This window comes from Acipenser ruthenus, chromosome 17, assembly GCF_902713425.1.
Source record: "Acipenser ruthenus chromosome 17, fAciRut3.2 maternal haplotype, whole genome shotgun sequence".
Classification (NCBI taxonomy): Eukaryota; Metazoa; Chordata; class Actinopteri; order Acipenseriformes; family Acipenseridae; genus Acipenser; species Acipenser ruthenus.
In genome coordinates, this window is record NC_081205.1 from 7,968,721 (window position 1) to 7,989,842 (window position 21,122).

At 37.2% G+C, this 21,122-nt stretch overlaps 1 protein-coding gene across 1 annotated transcript; it reads left to right on the forward strand.

Annotated features, from left to right (window-relative positions):
- Positions 1-354: 354 nt before the first annotated feature.
- On the forward strand, positions 355-17,029 carry LOC117423195 (germ cell-specific gene 1-like protein). Its single transcript, XM_034038695.3, has 5 exons — positions 355-826; positions 2,230-2,277; positions 8,419-8,571; positions 12,685-12,796; positions 14,235-17,029. Exons 1-5 carry the CDS (start codon positions 526-528, stop codon positions 14,533-14,535), a joined length of 915 nt encoding a protein of 304 aa, XP_033894586.1. The 5' UTR covers positions 355-525; the 3' UTR covers positions 14,536-17,029.
- Positions 17,030-21,122: the final 4,093 nt, after the last annotated feature.

Below are 21,122 nucleotides of genomic sequence, written 5' to 3' on the forward strand. Positions count from 1 at the left end.
ATGTGGAAAATGTGCTAAAACCTGTGTGGAATAGCCAGTTGTCGGAAGTAGATTCACAGAGGGACATGACAGACCATTAAAAAACCAAAGAAAAGCCAAGGCTAATTGTGCTAAAGTGTACCTGTTATTTTGGGGGAAAAAAAACACTTAGGGAAACTGCAACCTGTAAACACAGCCATAATTTTAGGTGAGTCTTTCCCAGTACCTTTCTTGCTTTCTGCTTCATTTGGATTGCCTTAAACAGCCAACCTAATCCTTCTAGACTAATTTGGAATAGCCCAGCCCCTCAAGTGACAGATAACACCAGGCAGACAGGCAGAGTGCTCTCGCTCAGTGACTCCTGACTCACAGATAGACACAATCAGTTCAACAACTGAGCAGATCCCGGGAAAAGGCAACAAGACAGACAGCAGCAGCAGCAGTAGCAGAGCCGTAATTAATTAATGGAAAACTGGATTATGAGGATTGGAAGTGCAATCTGAATATTGAAAGCCTGGATTAGTGGCTTTGCAGTTTCCCTACACAATGGGCATAGATAGGCGACAGAGAGCCTCTCTGGCTCTCACCTTAAACTTCATCGCAGTCGTCTTCTCTGTCTCTGCGCTGAGCACCAGCTACTGGTGTGAAGGAACGAGGAAGGTGGCGAAACCTTTCTGCAAGGGTCCAGTGAAACTCAGGCAGAGTTACTGTATCATGTTCAATAGCTCCAATATAAATGACAGCCGCCTGGTACAATATATTTGGGAAACCGGGGATGATAAATTCTTAATGAGACGTTTCCACACCGGGATTTGGTTGTCCTGTGAGGAAAATGTTAATGGAATAGGTAAGGACTGATCTGTGTTTCCAAAATGCTTTTATGTATTTTGTATGTACATAAGGATACAAATGTTGAGCTTTATTGTATGAAAGACAGACTGTTTTTGACTTCTTGTTTGCTTTATGTTCAACAGGTTCTTCTTTTCTTTTTTCTTCATTTATCCACATATGATACCCTTACATACCATTTACAAATAGTCTGAGATCCATTTGAATTATGCTGCTGCTCTCCCTATAGTGTTGTCAAATAGTAACAACTGTGATGAAGATAATGGCAAGTGTTACAGTTTATGGATCCCCTATTCAGAATGTATTAAGAATGAACTACCAATGAGTTAAATTGCTAACAAATTAAAGGGGGAAAGTCTATTTTTAAATTACAAACTAAATTGAATAGCTTAAAGGGAAGTTGAAACATATAATTGAGGACTGCCCTGGATTAGCTTGATATGGCACATTTTCAGATTAATTTTGCTTATTTTAAGATTAAAAACAGAAGGTGGAGAAACATTATAACCCACATAACATTTCAGTTTTCAGAAAATTGCATTTGGTAAAAACATGAAGCAAGGATAGGTTATTTGAAAAAAAAAAATTGTATGACACCCTTCTATTAGCAACATATTATCTGTCTCTTTAATTCATTAGTAATGTGTTTAACATTCGTGCATGGTTGATAAGCAATTGATGAGCTATTCAATTCTAATTAGTTAGTCATTTGTGCCTACTGAATGTGCTGTCTTAACTGATATTTAGAAATATTTCATATCAAATCCTTTTCTCCAGCTTGTAACCAGCCTCATTTTTTAAAGATGTGTGATGCACTGGAATAAGCAATTGTTGAGTTACTCTGAATATTGAATTATTACATATACATGAGCTCAATTGCAGCATTATTTCATTCAACTTTTTAGTTGTACGTAATCAAGAAAGTGTTCCCTAATGATTCTAGATTTGTACTACAAACTTCGATGTTTTAATGCATACTAAAGCTATTTTTGGGCTCTGTCCGTAAGAATGAATTGAATGCATTCAGCACAAATACAAAACTAAATTGGCCCATTGCAAGAGATTTTTAATAAACTGTTTTAGAGCTTTTCCTGAAGAAAATGTGATGTCAATAGTTAAGATTGCTGGTAGTATGCATTCCCCTGTCATAGTTAAAGCCAATGCCTTCCAGTCCTAAGAAAAATGGATGCTATAAGACAAGACCTTGGGCTTGTGGTACAATATTTTCCTCATGAAGATGCAATAAATGTCTTCTCCCCATTAAGCAATTGACAGTGAGGAAATGTGCTTAACTGGTCTCATATGCAATTACGTACTCCTAAAATATCTGACTAATGCTTCCCAAATAAACAGGTATTGTTATGTCTTGCAGACAGGGCTCAGTTTCATTTTATTTTACAGGAGAGAATTGTCGAAGTTTTCTGAACATTGCGCCACCCCATGAGAAAGGTTAGTATATTAGTCAGCTTTTAATTGCCTTTATAAATTTGACTTTACAATCCTGTACTAATGCTATAAAAGGTAACGGTAGCACTTAAAGGGTAAATAAAGACCTTTTTATTTTATTGTTACATGTTCCCATTTTCTGCTACAACTGTTTAAGGTGTGTACATTCTTTTAATTATTATTATTTTTTACATCTTGACCACTTTTTTTCACTTTTAAATTGCAGTGCTCTCAGGCTATTTCTATTATAGCTCCAAGATGGCCTCATGTATTTCTCAGAACTACATTTCCCATCATCCTCCTGCTCACTGGTAAATTCATCTGTTACATATGTGAGCAGGAGGATGATGGGAAATGTAGTTTGAGTGATCCATGCGGGTCCATGTGAAGCCATCTTGCAGGCAGTGGAATGCAATTTAAAAGTTTACAAAAGTGGTAAAAATGTACAAAAAAAATTAAAACAATACACACTCCTTACTTAAACAGTTGGGAATATGTAACACAGTGAAATAAAAAGGTCATTTTATACCCTTTAAGTAGCAGTTATTCCAATGTGAATTAATTTGATATTGGCACATTTGATATTGGCACAATATTTGATATTGGCACAACATTGACCTTTTGTTTAATGTATTCATTCAAGTATCCAATAGCATTTAGAAAATGTGTTAACACTTTAATGTAATGGCCATATAGCCATATGAATTCAAGTGAAACACCACAGGAATATCAGCTATATTGGAAGGCACTGGAATTCATAGTTGCACTTTATTATAAATATATAGCAGTATAACAAAATATAACCATGCAAAAGCTTTAACAAGAAAATTGCAATTTGTAAAAATGACATTCAAAAGACAAGCAGTGTATCTTATGATTTCACCAAATATATCTTAAGAAAGACTACATGCTGAATTAATTCTCAAATGCATGATTGTATACAGGGGTCCCCAACAAGGGCCATTACAGACAGGATATGTGTTGCAACCATGCCCTTAGTTACTTCATTTAACTAATTCAGATATTAAATCCTTTAATTATTTAATTGATAACTTCTAAAACTTGATGAGGACCAGAGTTGTGTGCATCTATTCTAATGTATGAATTAATTAAGAAAACAGCAGTTTGACACTTATATAAAACTAGGAGAGAACACCAGGCGAGCAGCGGAGTTCTGGGTGAGCTGGAGTGGACAGGTGGAGGATGCAGGGAGGCTAGCCAGGAGGGAGTTGCAGGAGTCTAGGCAGAAGAGTACCAGGGCCTGGATGAGGAGTTGCGTGGAGTAGTTGGTGAGGTCGGATTCTTCGTATGTTGCTCAGGAAGAATCGGCAGGTTCATGCTAGAGTGGGGATGTGCTGGGAGTAGGAGAGGCAGGGGTCCAGGGTTACTCTAAGGTTCTTCGCTGAGGAGGAGGGAGAGAGCATGGTAGATTCCAGAGGAATGGAGATAGAGAGGTCAGAGGAGGGGGAAGATGAGGGGGGGAAGAAAAGGAGGTCAGATTTAGAGAGGTTGAGTTTGAGGTGATGCGAGTGCATCCAGGAGGAGATAGCAGACAGACAGGAATAGATATGGGAGAGGATGGTGGAGTCAGAGGGGGGTAGGAGAGGAAGATCTGAGCATCATCAGCATAGAAATGGTATGAGAAACCATAGAATGCGATGAGGGGGCCCAGGGAGCAGGTGTAGAGAGAGAACAGGAGAGGACCCAAGACTGGAGAGATGGATATTGAAATCACCTACCAGGACAGTTGGGGTAGACAGAGAGGGGAGGGAGGAGAGGAGATAGTCGAGTTCATCGAGAAAGTGAGTGAGATGTCCAGGGGGACGGTACAGTACAATTAGCAGGAGTTGATAGGGAGAGGTTAGTTGGACAGTGTGAAATTCAAAGGTGTTAACAGAGAATGAGGAGAGGTCAGAGGGGACAGAAAAGAGTAAGGAGGGAGAGAGGAGAAGACCAATCCCACCTCCCCGTCCAGTGAGACGCGGAGTATGGGACAGGACATGGAGAGAGGACAGCGCAGCAGGAGTTACAGTGTTATCAGGAGAGAGCCAGGTTTCAGTGAAAGCAAGGAAGAGAGAGGCAAAAGCAGAGATGAAATCAGCTTTGTTAGCAGAAGAGTGACAGTTCCAGAGAGCACCAGAGAGTATGGGAGGGGAGAGAGTGGGAGGGGGGGGAGGGGCAGAGGGATGAGGTTAGAGGGGTTAGAGGGGTTAGTGGAGTAGCGGCGGAGAGGACAGAGGATGAGAGTGAGAGGACAGAATAACAGGGATGTGAGAGACAGTCATAGCAGGACAGGTGAGACAGATAGATACAGTAGTAGTGGGAGCAGGAGCGGTGGGGGGAGGGTACAGACCAGTCTAGTAGTTGGTGTCTTCCAGAGCGCTGCTAGGTTCGGATTTTCTCCAACAGCCTTTCCTCGCAGGTCTCTTTGGTAGAGAGGCTCTTCGGTTGGCTGGCGCGTCGTGCTGCCGCACAAATAGGCTAGCTGTCTATTATACTAACTAAATGGATAAAAGCTGTGTGTAAACCAATCAAATTGCAAATCAACCTCTATTCAATTTAACCACACTCACCTGATACTAATCACAAACAGTAGATTACCTAATTAAAACAACACCACCTTTATAATGCTACTTAAATACAGCTAATGTAATACTTACCTATCTGCTTCTGACTCTGGTTACATGTAGACTGACCACTAGTAGATTCACTCAACTTAAGTAGGCTCCACCCACGCTTTGCAAGGGAACTGGTTAACAGCTGCTAAACTGCGCTGTAGACAATACTTAACCAATACAATAGTTTCAATACACTTCAATGCGATCACATTGATCGATTCCACCTTTCGGTGCCAGACATGTTTAGAAAATAAACGTATAAACATCTGTTGCTGCCCAGCACTTACAGTACACTGTTTTGCCCCAAAAAGCTGCTTATTTATATATTAATGAGAGCAGTAGGGATGCTTCACAGTTAGGTGATCGATTTACAGAGGATTTACAGAGACAATTTATGAGTCTAAGGGAGTCACCAATTCCCCTTGCAATTAAAACACGTTTGAAAATGTAGTTGAACTGTCAGAGCTAAAAATGAAGGTGTTGCAAAATCTGTATCTTGAAAATACAAAAAAGTGTTGTATAGAGAAAAGTACTTCTGATTCAAAGAGTGCCTGTGCATAGTACATGCTGCATAATGACCTGGGAGACTTTCACTCTGTAAAAAGATTTGAACTTAGTTTTCAGTTTTGTAACACATTTTAAAATGAAGAAATAACCTTCTTTGTTCTGTTAATTTAACCAGGCTTTGGACTAACGAGCTTGTATTGAAGTGGTGTAATGATTTAATTAATCTTAAGGCTGTCAATGTCCTCTTTTCCTTGAGTCGAGTAAAATGTTAAGAGGTCAAATTGAACGTCGAGGGGCTCTATTGCAATCTGGGTAAAGCCAGCGTGCATGTGTTCAGTATAATGGGTTTTTATATGCACTCTCATTACTGGGATTAAAATAGAGTTATTGCTGTGTTCAAAAGCATATGACAAAAAGTATAAATGACTAATTAGTACAGCAGGCTAGATCCCAGTGTAATATTGTTGCATCTGTTCAAATAAAAAGTATTTTACATTGAAAATGCCTCACGAGACGCTGTGAAAACATGCCTCTTGTTTTCAGTATTTCCAGATGGACTACTAGACAAACTGATGCAGCTGAGGAAATAATAATAATAAAGATTGTGCATTTAGCACACACAGGAGACATGGAAATAGAATGAACTAAATCTCTATCTGATTACCTCCACTGGCGCAAATCTTACACTGGCAGAATCAGGGATTTCAACTAATCAATAAGTTAAATAATTCAAAAAAGGATTTCATTTATTGATTATCCAGCTTTAGTGCAGACCAAGACAGCAACAGAGTATAATTAAATACACGAGAAACTCTGATTTTTTTTTTTTTTTTTTAATCAGAACCAATCTATACTGGAGGAAGACAGAGTGAGACCCAGTTCATAATATATCCATTATGAACAGAGATTATGTAGATTGACTGTGTGTGAATCAGGGGCCATGAATTTACCAAGCATGAATGTCAACCATTGTAGAAAAGACACAGGCTGGTTATAGAGCTTCTGCTTCTAACTGCTGGGCACAGAATCCATCACAACAGTGCTTGACAAAAAATATATTTGGTTTCATGTTATAATGTGGGATCTCACTAAAATAGAAATACATATACAGAAATACTACCGAAAGATACTGTACGATTACAGTATGACTTCAATTATCCTCACCCTGATCATTTTATAAATCAGTAGCACAATTTCATTATAAGAGGCAGATTGAATAGTAAGCAATAGGTGCAACCTTAGCTGAGCAATGCTCAGACTTACACTGTCATAATAACAAACATGCTAAAAACAACTTTTACAGCGTCTGCCACATCAGTGCATGTTTCATAACAGTTCAGCTTGTAGACTACAATAACCTGCATTTCAATTTATAAAGACATACCAAATAAATAGAACTATGCAGTTGGGATATCAGTGCATAATTCAATAGTACAGAGTGATGGTTTTTCGTTTTTGAAGTGTACAGTGTACATGCCATTGGTATAAATAATGTATATTTTTTATTAAACCAAAAGACGGTGGAGATTGCTTTATATCTGACTCCTGGATTCATAATCTACTGTGCAGGGTGATTGTCTCGTTGTATTTAGGGGTTATTTATTCTTTCCAGCACTGTATATACAATTGTATTTAAAGTGTGTAGTACATACTCATTCATTTGTGTGTTAGAATAACGTGTTACTGATATTTAGAATTTAGAAACAACAAGGTTTGAAGTATTTCAAATCCGGGTTTATTTCAGAAACGTGTCACTTGGTTACATATATCAAGAATATATACAGATATACAGTAATGTATTCAGTATTCATTATTCATTGCTAAGTTGTTCAATCAATAATATATGGGTTGAAATGATTCTGCAGGCACTTGGGTAAATTCAGTTTCATGTGTTGTGTAAAATATGCATTAAAAGCATTCACAAACATTATTATTATTGAGACAGCAGCTTGTAATCACTGCAGCAGAATTACAGGTAGCACTCAGGATTAATAATCTATTTACCAATATGATGACAATACCCATAGCTTGTTTTTAAGATATATTGGGGGCAAAAATCTCTGTCAAGTTGTAGGTTAGCTTCAGAAACTGTCAGTTTAATGGTAAATCATATACCGAAGAAAATAAACAATGGAATAAATGAGTAAACTAAGCAGACAAAATGTCTTCTGGGTCAATAAGGGGAACAGCTGGTTGGTTAAAGACAGGAGTTGTTAAAAGGGTGGGGATAAATCCACCTTCCAGGTGAAATGACCAAAGATTTGCATGGCTTGCAAACAAAAATGTATTTAACCTAGTGTAGTAGCAGATCTAATGTCATACCTCTAATCAGCACTTGAAAATACGCACGGGTCCCAGCGCTGTTTTCACATCATAAGAATCCGAATGTTGCACAGAAGAATCTGCTTCACTAGATCTCATGAGGCTGTTACTGCACTATTAATGTCCTTTGGTGGTCTGCCTTAGAGCTGTAGGTTTTTAGCTATCCAGAACCGTACAATAACTGGGAAAGCTGATAATGGCAAGATAATTGTTAATCCATGCACACTTGGAACAGGATACCAGAAGTAGGAAAGCCACTGTTGCAAGCAACAAAACTCTGCTGGGTTTCCAGTGAGTCAAATGATTAAGGGATTCCCCTGTACTGTGATTCCATCTGAAATTATTCAACTATAGCACAGAGAAGCTGAATATAGTTGAAGTTAACATGAACCTGTAAAGATTTTAGTTGCTGTGTTTAGGACCTAATTCTTAATATCTTCTTATAAATGGGTTTATGGGCTCACCTGGTAAAGGCATGGGGTGCTTTTTTCCGAAACTTCCTAAAATATATATATATTTTTTATCATTTAAACCTTTTGTGTTCATCCAAAAAAACAAACCAAAAAAAAAAAAAAGTTTCATTTTTTTAATTCATATGTACATAAATCTGTTTTTTGAAGGTCACTTTTGTGTTGGTTCTGTATAGGTTTGACCAGTGAGCAGATATTTGAATAACTGTCTTGTTTTGTTTGAACAGGTGTGCTGTGGCTGTGCATCGTGGCAGAATGTTTGTATATCCTTTTGCTTGTGACGGGCGGAATCCTCATGTCAATAGAGATCTGTCACTTCACTAACGTTATCGATGGACTGAAACTAAATACCTTTGCTGCAATATTCACTGTCTTATCAGGTAAACATCTTCACATGTTTTTTTAGATAATTATGATAATATTTCTGGTTTTATTGAGGTCAACAGCACAAATCACTGAATCCCCTCAATAGAGAAGGCCCTAGAGAAGGTTTTTAGCTCTGGTCATGTGGTCCAATAAATGGGCTTACTTCAAGCCATGGAATCCGTCAAAGTTTAATGTTTTATAATGGAAAAAATAAATCATGTTTGGCAAGAGAATTGTGGCCTTGGGTTTGCTTTTTGTTTTATTGACTGGACTGTACCATATTCATGTTTTGTTAAATTATTTACAATAAAAAAATATAATAATTTAGAATAAAGCTAAGCATAGTTTAACTAACATCTATCTTGTATTTATTTATTTTGATAACAGTCATTCGTATCTGTAAAGATTAAACACATTCAATCACTTTTCATCATACTTACCATAAAGGATACCATCGGGTAACCACATCACTATTTGCATGCTGATTGGTTGTTAAACTTGATGAGGTGTATAATATGAAAATAGTGCCTGATTCTGAGTGGACTACAGCCTGGGGGAGAGACTTGCCACAGAAATTGTAATATAAAGCCTGAAACCTGAGTAAATAAACCAAGGCCTAAAAGTTATTACACACCCATAGAAAAAGCTATTTGCTTGATTCCAGTTCAACAGTAGGATCTGTGAAGTCAGGTAAACAAACTACCTTTTCATTTCACTACAGTACATGTACATGGAGGATTTAATATTCTGCTGTAGACGGAGATGTTTTTCACTAATTAGCCATTGACACTAATACATTTTAGGAAATGAATCACTGGGAAAAATAAAAAAGATACAAATGTGTTTTTATTACATTTTATTTAAGCTCTTTGGGATGCCTTGGCATGAAAGGCGCTATATAAAATAAATTTGATTTGATTGAATACATACAACAGACAAATAATACTGCCAATAAAACACTCGTCATAAGTGCAGACTTGGATAACGAACTCCTGGCAACCAAAAGCCTACTTTTATAATGATCTAGTGTATACCGTGGTCCCTATTCACACAATTTCAGGAAATGTTTTAAAGAACGTTAATCATCTCCTTTTTAAATACAAACATTTTAATGATCAGGCCCTCTCACAAGTGCAGTTGACCCTCGAAGTGTTATCCACTGTTACGAATGTAGAATGGCTAGGGGAGGGCTTTTCAATCAGCAGGTTTGTCCCACTCAGACCCATGGCTCACTAAATGTCTTGGAATCGCTGAATAGATCACTGCCTCCTCTTTACAACAGTTAAAAAGCGATAAACCATTTTAATGTGAGAACCCACAGAAACTACACCAAATTATTTACAACTCATTTTAACAAATACAATTCAACCTACTGTACATAAGGCTGTAACTCCATTTTGACATTGATAAATCACTTGAGATTAAAAACCCTTGAAGGAATGAACATGTTAATAATAATAATAATAATAATAATAATAATAATAATAATATTTGTATAAATATTTGTATAAATATATTAATTAACTTATGACGAACAGGGAAATGCATATTCATTAATTTAAACAAGATTAGCACTCACGTCCAGATGCATTATTCATGCTCCAGGATATGTCAAGGCACACTGCTGCCCAAGCCAACTGCCTCGTGCACTGAGATAAAGTACAGCTAATGATGTAAACCTGTGGCTGCTGATACAGCCAGCCCACTGTCCTAGTTTAAGAGAAAGAAAAGAATATATTTCCTCCTTGATGTCAGTGCAGAACTTCACTCATCCCCTGGTATCAATGTGCTTCAAACAGTATTGTAGAGTTTCATTAGAAAGCTGTGGGACTGGCTGTCAATGCATGTGTGTGTATATGTTTGTAGATCCACTATCAGAGTAAATCCACAGTTAAAAAGCAGCTGCAGGTTATATTTGCTATGCTATTTTTGCAACCATTCTTAGTGATTCTTACTGCAAAATGTTATTAAATCGTTTTTTGACATGTTATGTTAAAATGCTTTGAGTTCAGGAGCTGCTTTTCATTCTAGTTACCTGTTATAGAGATATGTACTGCAGGCTGGATCAGCTGCAGTGTGTAAGGGCCAGCCCAATCTCGTGCACATCAGTTTATTGCCAGCAAATTTTAAAGGACACTTGTTTCCAAAGTGGCAGATCACTAGATGGTGCTGGCCTGTAATCTACTAAGACACTGCAGCTGATCTAGCCTGTGTTACTGTGCATGAGCTAGAACTGAAGAGCAGCTCCTAAGATCAGGTGAAATCACCTTAATAAAGGCTTATCAACAAAGAAAGTAACTGCCATTGAAACCACTCAGAATGAATGCAAACATGATAAAAAAGGGAACAGCTAAATAATAATAATAATAATAATAATAATAATAATAATAATAATAATGATGAATTACATTCATGGTAACCTATTTTTATTTTCTTCTCATTACTAATACATGACTGCCTAAGCAATATAACTCACTTAACCCACATCTGAATGTAATAAACAACTGTTAATTTTACAAAACCAGAACCAAACAACTACATAAGTTATATATTCCCAGTCATCTTAAGCACTCTTAGGGGTAGATGTATAGGTGCAGTGCAAATAATTGCGGAAACAAAATTGAAATTGCAATGCAGCCAGGGAATTATTTTGCACTATGCCCTACATAAGCTTAAGAGCAATGCAAATTACTCAACACGCACATATAATGATCCGCAATTATAATGAAGGTCTCAATGAGCGCATTAGTCTGTTTAGCGGCTGCACATGCAGCCCAGAGGGGATGGAGTTAGGAGTACAGAGAGCAGTAGGCGCTGCATGACATTTGTGGAGCACGAAAATACAAACCAAAAATAATATGTCCGAGGAAGGGCAGCAAAGTCCTCTTGGCACACGGAAAAGAAAAGAAAAGTTTTCTGAGAAGGAGCTGAAAGTCCTAACAGCTGAGGTCACTCAGCATGAAACAGAGTTGTTTGGAAAAGCCTCAGTTATGCTAGTATGCTTAGGCAGTGATATGTATTGGCCTGCCCTTTTCAGCATGACATTGAGAAATGCGCCTAGCACTCTGGAAAAGGTGGGCTATCCCTCCAGATATCCCTCCGCTTTGAAAATATTGCCTTCGGTTTTGTTTTACATTATTTAATATGTTTTTTAATTAAAATGTACTTGTCTGTAAGGGACATTTGTGTTCCGTTAGCTGAACAGGTATCAATTGTTAGGGCTTTTGAAGAAAGAACCAATTACTAGGAACATTTAAAAAAAGACTAGATTCTGTGCTTTCAAATTAGTTCCCCCCAGTAGGGGATAATGGTGTGCTAACAAGGGACGAGCCTTGATGTGCAGAATGACCTTTTCTCCTTCTCAAACTTTTCTTCTGTTCTTTCTTGTGAACTTCGGGATTTAGTTTTAACAAAATGAGGGGTATGCCAATTGTGCCTTTCACCCCTGGAGACCTCCAGCTCAGGCTACATGTGAAATTAATTTGAACATCACAAAACCACTATGCAATTCAGCACAGTCTAGCACAGGTTGTGCTTGTGATAACCTGGCAGGGTGGTCTTCAGTTCAGGATGAAAGGGGGAACTCACAGTACCTACTGGCACTCTGCCTGACGACACCCAGTGCTGCTATATATCACATTTCAAGAGCACTACACAAGCCCCAGAAATGTAAATATTGTGGTTAATGAATAGCATTTTTTTTATCCCCAATAGTTTAAATACACTTGTGGTCTGAACTGCAATTACATGTAGGTGTTTTATTAATTAAAATGAAAAATAATATTATTTAGGGCAGGTGGGGGAGCTTTCAAATGTGAATAATTTCTCAGTCATTCTCTTTGTCGTTCATGTTTCCCTCTTCATGTTAGCAGACTGCCCTCTTGTGGAATAAAGGTCTTACTCCAGTATCTTTTCAATGGGATAGTGGTATATAAGTAATGCTTAGAAATGCATAGTCATTTCTTTTATCATATATTAGGGGTAGAACGACTACTAATTTGAGTCGAATACTTGAGGGGGGGAAAAATATGAATAAATCCTGTATTTGATCATGCCTGTTGCTCTGTTTGTGAACATACTTTTTCATAACAGATAATGATTATTACTTCCTTTCTTCCTGTTTGTAGGGCTATTAGGCATGGTAGCGCATATGATGTATACCACTGCTTTCCAGTTAACAGTGAGTCTTGGACCAGAAGACTGGAGACCCCAGACATGGGATTATGGCTGGTCCTACTGGTAAGGTTAATCACTTGGTGTTTTACAGGGTTGGGTATTTAGTTCATAATCCATCCTATATAGTTTATTTTTTCTTAAACGCAAACACATTAAAAAAAATACAAATAATGCTCCACTTCACAGAAATTCCAAGTTAAAGAACTGTGCTATTTATGGGACGCCATGAATACATGCGGTAATACAATAGGCAGAATTAAAACATTTCCCAAAACTCGTGTATAACTAAATGTAATGTCATACAGGACTTTTTAGGGTCATACAGGATCCTAGGAGGCTGTGTGGTCCAGTGGTTAAAGCAAAGGGCTTGTAACCAAGAGGTCCCCGGTTCATCCACCTCAGCCACTGACTCATTGTGTGACCCTGAGCAAGTCACTTAACCTCCTTGTGCTCCGTCTTTCGGGTGAGACGTAATTGTAAGTGACTCTGCAGCTGATGCATAGTTCACACACCCTAGTCTCTGTAAGTCGCCTTGGCTAAAGGCGTCTGCTAAATAAACTAATAAAGCTTTAAGGAATGTTTTATGAAGGACTTTTTAACCACGTTTTGATTAATTGAATCAAGTGTTTGTTTAGAGAAGGTTTATAAACATTAAGGTCTTGGGAAGGAGGCGTACATTTGTTATATGACAGCGAAAAAACAATATTATTTTGTATTTTTATTATGTATTGTTTGGTCGGACGAGCGAGATGCTGCTGCCGTTATTTGTTTATGTTTAAAATACCTCGTGGGAATGCGTGACTGATCAGCTACATAATATATAATTAGCTGACAGTCACGCATCCACAGGAAACTCGTGCAAAATGTGACCGAGGGATAATACAATAATTGACAGCTAGTTGATACCTCGGTCACCACTATAAGAACCTGCAGCTTTGGCTGCAACGGGTTGAGAGTGTTCTGTGAGTGGTGAACGGAAGTAGAGAGAGGAGGTCATCTAAATCGTAGACAGTAAACAATTGCTATTGCGAAACCAGCACGATACTTGTTTGTTGTTATCTTTATTATTTACTGTTTGTTTGGCCAACGTGTCCTTTTGTTTGTTTAAAGTGTTTTTGTTTTGTATAAACCTTTTATTTTGTTTTTTTAATAAAACACTGGGCGCTGCAGCATCTCAGTTTGCCTTGCCATTACCTGTTTCTTGTGGTTTCTATTTCTGGTCTGACATCACCTCTGTAGCCATCCTGTTCACAGGGCCAAATAATCACACTGAATTAGTTGTACCAAGAATAATACAATTGTAACACTTTAATATAATCTAAATATAACTTTGAAAGATTGACTGTAATCCCATATTTGGCACGCTTGAGATGCACCTTGAAGAGCAGCATTCCCCTGGTACCCCAATCCTAATACTATTGATATAAACTTTAGATTGTATCAAGTGAACATGGCACTTTGCATTGTTAACTCACATTTCCACCTCTTCTTTGATTTCTAGCCTTGCGTGGGGTTCGTTCACCTCCTGTATGGCTTCTTCTGTGACAACAATCAACAGATATACAAAGACACTCCTGGAGTTCAAGCACAAACGGAGGAAGATTGAGAAAAGTTTGAAAGTCAAACAGAAGTTACTTGACTTTGATTCGCCGGAGCAGGTATGGGACATGTACATCAGTTCCATGCCCAGCACAGCAGAGGAACTCATGGATTCCTCAAGTAACGGGCGCAGGCTGTCCAATACCTCAGTCGTCTTAGACCTGAACGACCTTCCTGACCCACAGGAGGAAGAATATTGCTGAATATTTGTGGTTGTTTAAAACAAAAATATTAGCTTTTCAAGTGCCGGTACTTCAAGGTGGTAAATATGATTTAGCATCACCGTTTTAAGGTATTTTGTTCATTACATCTTTTAACCCATTGAAAGGGGTCTTACAGTTGCTAATGAAATAATTCCACGATCCTGTCATGCACCTCCATTTGCTATGTAGCTCGTACTGCATGTGCAATTTTGAAAGAAGCTTTGTTTTCAGTTTTTAAAAAATCTCCTGGTGAAATGACTTGGGAAGTGGGCCTGAAAATAAGACTTGTAACAACAGCTCTCTATTTTCAAATGAAAATACATGTTTCTTTGAAAGCTGCTCATGTGAGACCTATACATATTGTGAATGGATGCTAAGATTGAAGAATTTCAGAAACTGTAACTACTTTAATAGTCTGCTATTTATAGCAACATAATGCAATACAGTGTTGCCTTTTAGGTAATTGTTCCTGTAGTACTCTATAGATAAAATAGCACAATCTGAGATATCTGCTTTGCTCATTAAAAACTGCTGGAGGGTGACGCCCAATATACGTCGAAAGAACAAAAAGATTTTCAGGGGATCGGAGGTAAGGTTGCTAATGCTAATAAGAGATTGGAAACTGAATTTTGACCTTGCTTTGATGTTCTGAGTCATTTGAGCCCCACTGAATGTAATGATGCTGCCACAGCACGTTGCACAGCTTCATCAATATGAAAACAATGCAGTGCTGTTCTGAACTGGCTAAAACAAGATACATGCTCAACCTCTAGGGAGCTTCTAATTGGGTATTCAAAGACATTCTTTCAGATATATGCCAATATGAAAGTCCTTCATGTGCCAACCTTCTAGAACAATGCAGCGGGCATCCTCTGGCTGTTACTAAAGTCAGGTTGGCTAGGCATGTTTCAAGTACAATACTATAGAAAAGAGCTGTAAACTAGCGGGAGAATTCATGGGAAAGGTATATTACATTTTTAAAGTAATCTATTTTTTTCAAGTTACCCAAAAACTTGTCCATGGGAGACACAGTGATTGGATACTCATTGGAGACACAGCGATTGGAAGGTTTTTACAACCAGGAAATTTACTGGATTTCCCAACAGCCTTTGGAACTCTGTAATAAAACGTTTAAGTCAGGTAGACAAATGTTTCAGCTAATGCCTTTATCAGTGTTATGAGTTCTGCTATGAATTGTTATGAATTTTGGAGTCAAATGGACAGGTCCCTCACCTGTCCATTTGATATGTCTCCTGACAGCTACACGATTACATCTCTCAGATATGGTTGTTATTTTCATGTTCTGTGCTTTCCCTATTACAATCTGTTCCTTGCTTTCAGCTTTAGTAAAATAATTGGGTGCATGCAGATATATTAAACAGAACTCACCACAGCCTGTGATTTCCACTTTAAAGTGTTATAGAACACCCTGCTGTGGTAACAAGAAACACATACGATTGTGTTGCTCTAGCCTGTGTTGTAGATATTAAGCAATATATTTTTCAAAATAACTGGAATAAAACTGGAAACTTTGAGTGTCATGGTGTTTCCAGATCATGCTCCCTTCTGCTACTGGTCTTATTGGATAAAAAGGTTGTTATGGGAACAGAAAAGCAGCAGCCTTGTTTCTGAAGGGAGCATGTTTCAAGAGGGACATACAAAGGCTCCCACTGACAGCATTACACAGTTGCCAAGTGACTGATTCGGTCAGACTCAGAGAGGAAACAGCACATAACTTTTTTTTTTTAATTATTTTTATTTTATTAAAGTCTGGGACCTAAAAAGGAAAGACCAACATTTTTGCCATATAACAAGCTGTAACTATGAATCAAGTGTACTTGGAGACAATCCCCTTCGCTCACTTAAAAACTTAGACCCTGTCTCAGATTTAATCCACTCAAATATTGTTATCTCCTTGTACACCCCTTATAAGAGTTTACCACAGTAAATTTGCACCATGTTTTTGCAGTTTCCCCAAGTGTTCTATGACGCTTTCCTCTCTGGTATTTACAATGTTTTACCATGATTTCCGTATGCTGTTTTACATTTTTCTATGCTTTTACTATGCTATACTTTTATAATGAGATTTGATGAGCCCTGTCGTTATTGATTAAATTTGCTACATAAGCCTGTGTAATTCCCTTTTAAAAGCACCATTCAATTAGAAGTTGTAATTGTGAGTTTTTGAAGGCAAAATAGAGATTTTGAAATGTGAAGATGTTTTACATGTGTATGTGTGAGAATACAGGCCAGCATCGCCCATTATGCTCAGTGTAGACTGAGAAAACACTTTTAAAAATGATTGAGTAACGTAAAACAGTGTGTGTTGTGAAATAGAGCTATCTTTGTAATATACCTATATCAATTGCGAGGTGTTGTGTGACAAATATTGTAATATTGTTTTTGCACCTGTCAGATGTTTTATGGATAATAATAAATGGTTTATTGTTTTGCTGTATGCTGTATATATTTTTAATAAACAACACAAACTTAGTACAGTGTTCTGTGTGTTGTTTTTTTTTTTTTTTTAAGTTGCCACTTAACATTTTTCAGAATGGTAAGGATTGTCTGCAGTATTTTTAATCTCTTATTAGCCAGCAGTACCCACTTAACCTAAAGTGATGTTTGTTTGTTTACCCTACATTTTAAGCTTGCATGTGTTATTAAATAATTCCACTAGATGGTGCCCTTGACACATGACAATTAGAACCATGGCTAGTCTGATAAATGAGAAGCAGTGTTCTATCAATGCACTGCTTCACAGAAAGCCAATATAGTGATCTTAAAATATGGCAAATAGACTTAGTGTGTGTAAGTATTCTTGCATTTTGTATTGACTGCAACCTATTCAATGAGGCATCAGGCAGACCATGAACAAGTAATTACAATAATCAACTCTGGAGGTTGCAAGAGATCAGTGTCTCAGCATCAGGCTGATTTAATAATAATAATAATAATAATAATAATAATAATAATAATAATAATACTATTTTATTAAATAAATCTTACATTAAATAAAAAGGGCCATCATTATATAAGCAAAAATCAGTATGTTTAATCAAAAAATGAATACACTTTACATGCAAATGAATAATACTGATGCAGACCAAAATATTAAGCACACTAATTCAGTGGCACTGGAACCATTTTTAAAGTGGGGGTGTTGAAAGCTATTGAACAAAACTGTAACCCCTGTATATGATGGAAGCCATGCAAAGCCAAGGGGTGCTATGGCACCCCCAGCACCCCTAGTTCCAGCACCCCTGCACAAATTAGTGCAAACAAGTGAACACATTTAAACAAATGCCTTATACTCTACATGCAGTCCATGAGCAGTTTTGTCCAGGAGAGGGCACCATAGTTGTATTATTAGTATTAAAAGAAGTTCCCTTTTTCTGTTAAAGTACATTGATGTTTCAAAGAGACATTGGGTGGTTCAGAGCAATTCACAATGTTACCGTAAGTCACATGTTATAGCAAACATATTTTCATTTTAAGACATGATAGCTGGTGCTACCCTAGGTTAAAGGAATCTGTTTCAGCCTTCAGGTAGTCTTGCATTTCTTTGGTTATTTCTCCTGGTAAAAGTGTGCTCCTTCAACACCTTCTTTTCTGTCATTACTAACCTGCTGATTCCCCAATACACTGCCAGTAACAGGCTTTGACCCAAGACACTGCTGGTTTAACACGACCTAGGAAGTGAAAAAGTGACAGACTTCCTGAAAGTAAGGCAATCCAGGTGCCCTGTTTTACAAATACATGGTTGCTATAACACGTGGTTCTTTCGAAACTGCACATTTGAAACCTGCCGTGTATAGAAAATGAAAGTGTATGACAGGTAAGATTTATGTTTCTAGGGCATCGAATCCCAATGGGGTTTACTGGTGAATGATTCACATATAAATAAAGATAAATATATTCATACAGTTACAATGAAGTTCAGGGAAAACAGGTCCCTTACCAAGCCACAATTGTATAAATAGGGCAGGTCTGTTTCTGTTCCTCTGCACATCCTTGCACATCCCTCATCTTCATCCTTAGCCTAGCTATGCTTTTTTTGGATACTCACTAGCATCTTCCACACAGCAAGAAGGTATAAAATGAGCTAAAATGAAAGTAATACTGTATGAATCCTGGCTTTTAGTCTTGGTGATAAGTGTAGCTGCTCTACATTATGCTGCATTTCAGTAGGAGGTGACCAGAACTGGATACAGTATCCTCACTGGACTCTAAGTAAAGCATTATATTATTTTGGTATTCATTCCCTAGGCTTGTATTCTATACTTTTGTAACCTAGCATTTAGTTCTTCTTTGTGTGTCTAATATACAAAGAGGAAGTTCATGGAGTTCAAGGAGTACTCTAGTTATTCCAGGAATTAGGCCAGCAGAATAATCAGTAAGCCTTTGAAGAGTGAGTGGGTTGTTTACAGCGATCCTCATGCGTGAAATAAACACAGCACTCCATGAACGTCCATGGAGTATTCTCTTTATGAAACAAGATCACTGTATAAAGAAGGATGTATGTCTTAAACAGCTACATTCTGAGAATTCCCTGGACCGGGTTCTGCAACTGCTTAGCAACGCAGCATAATGTGTATTTAAACACTGCGATTTGGCCAGTCATATTGGATTTAAATGAATTTATGATGTATTCCAAAATGAAATCCCTCTGTAGCATTGAAAAAAGTTATTTCATGCTAGAAATCTTAAAACGGGTTGTTAAAGTAATGTTCTCTTCTTAACTTTAAATGTAATATTTCCCTTGTCTAGTCAGAGCTTGCACGAAGAATCGTACACAATAAGCATTCATTTTCAAAATAATTAATAGATATGTTCTTCATTACCTAAATACATTATTCCATGCTCTTACTTTTCTGGTAGAACCAAGATTTCTGATAAAAGGGCTTCTGCTACTTTAGGCATGTGAGGTTATGGATTTTCTTTTCCATCATTAATGAATATACAGAAACGTTTGTTTCCTAGAACCTAATAGGTTCCATAACATGGCGTGTGGTAAATTAGATTGTGTCAACATGATGCAGAATGCTGGAGTGATCCATGGTTTCTAGTACCTCATTTGAATTAGATTTACCTCTTGCCTGGGGGATGAATGGGGCTGTACAGTTGGTGAATTAAAATTATATTCTATTTATTTTGCCGGGTGCCATGCATCAAGCACTGTCAGATCACTACTAACTCCAATAACACTGGGAGAAAACAAACAAAAATGCTTTATTAATATTCACCAAGAAAGAGCACAGCTTTTTAAATATACCTGCTACAGCTCTACAGTAAACTGCTAATGCAAAGTGCATGCTCTTATTGGTACCTAACCACTTCAGAATCACTCCAGTGGTCCATCTGCAATCAGATCTAGTGATATACAGTACAGAAAATGTAGCAGGATGCAGCAGTTTATCTAAAATTGAAGAGCACAGTACAACACAATAAGACTACAGTACAATAAAAGAGGGACCTGTAATAATGTTAATAAATCAAATGAGAGATTAGAAAATCAAACTCCTTTAATACTGTATAGGTGAATTAGAAACATTCAAATGGACAAACACTAACCATAACGAAATGCTTACCATGGTTTTAAATCACTTTTCACACCTTAGCAATCTTAACACTAGCCCTCAGTTCATTTATTGAATATCCTTTGGTTCTTTGCTTGTATTTTATTTTTCAATCTGCTTTCTTGGATCTAACCAATTGTTACATTGCAGTTCAAACTCAATTAGATCATGTGAGATACATTAATTTTATTAAATGAATTATTAGTTACAGCTATTACTGGGAAACGGAGACATTGCTTAATTCAATTCTCTGTAATTTCTGTTAATCAAGCTTGACTGCTGTTTCAGTTGTTCTGAAGAGTTACTTGACAATTTCTCAATGATTACTGACTGTAATTCCTTCAGGGAATCGACAAACCTTTTATCAATTTTATTTTTTTAGTCCAATCCCCATAAGTTTAATAAATAAACCTTTTTTTGTCGTTCATGTTAACGATACACTTTGTTCTATTGTCTGTTCCATTGTCCCATAGGTTACAATTTATAGATCTTATGAGTCATAACAATAGACTGATGTGCAGTGTCCCATAGGATTTTAAAAATGATTTTTACATTTCTACGCCTGTTTTGAAAATATCAGCTCTGTAGGGAGGGGTTCTTGAAATGTTATCAGTATAATTAAAACTGGAAAAATCGTAAACCAACAGATAGCTTAAAACATTCATGAAAACACCTACAGGAATACTATACACATCTTCTTTACACATTTAAGAACATGGGATACTAATGCCTCAATCACTTGTCTTCTCCAGTAAACCTGCCCAGTGTGCAGATGTCCTTCTGTGCATAAAACATATGGCTCAATTTGAAAAAAAAAAATAATAATAATAATAACAATGATTTTACTGTCTAATACCAGTCCCTGGCTGTGATATCAGTGTTTGTTATTGGTTTTCTTATGGCTGTGATATCAGTGTTTGTTACAGGTCTTCTTATGGCTGTGATATCATGTTTGTTACAGGTCTTCTTATGGCTGTGATATCAGTGTTTGTTACAGGTCTTCTTATG

Coding starts and splice junctions, on each gene's coding strand:
- LOC117423195 (XM_034038695.3), top strand. CDS start 526: ATGGGCATAGATAGGCGACAGAGAGCCTCTCTGGCTCTCACCTTAAAC. Junction 8,572..12,684: donor AATATTCACTGTCTTATCAG/GTAAACATCTTC, acceptor TCCTGTTTGTAG/GGCTATTAGGCATGGTAGCG. Junction 12,797..14,234: donor GATTATGGCTGGTCCTACTG/GTAAGGTTAATC, acceptor TTTGATTTCTAG/CCTTGCGTGGGGTTCGTTCA.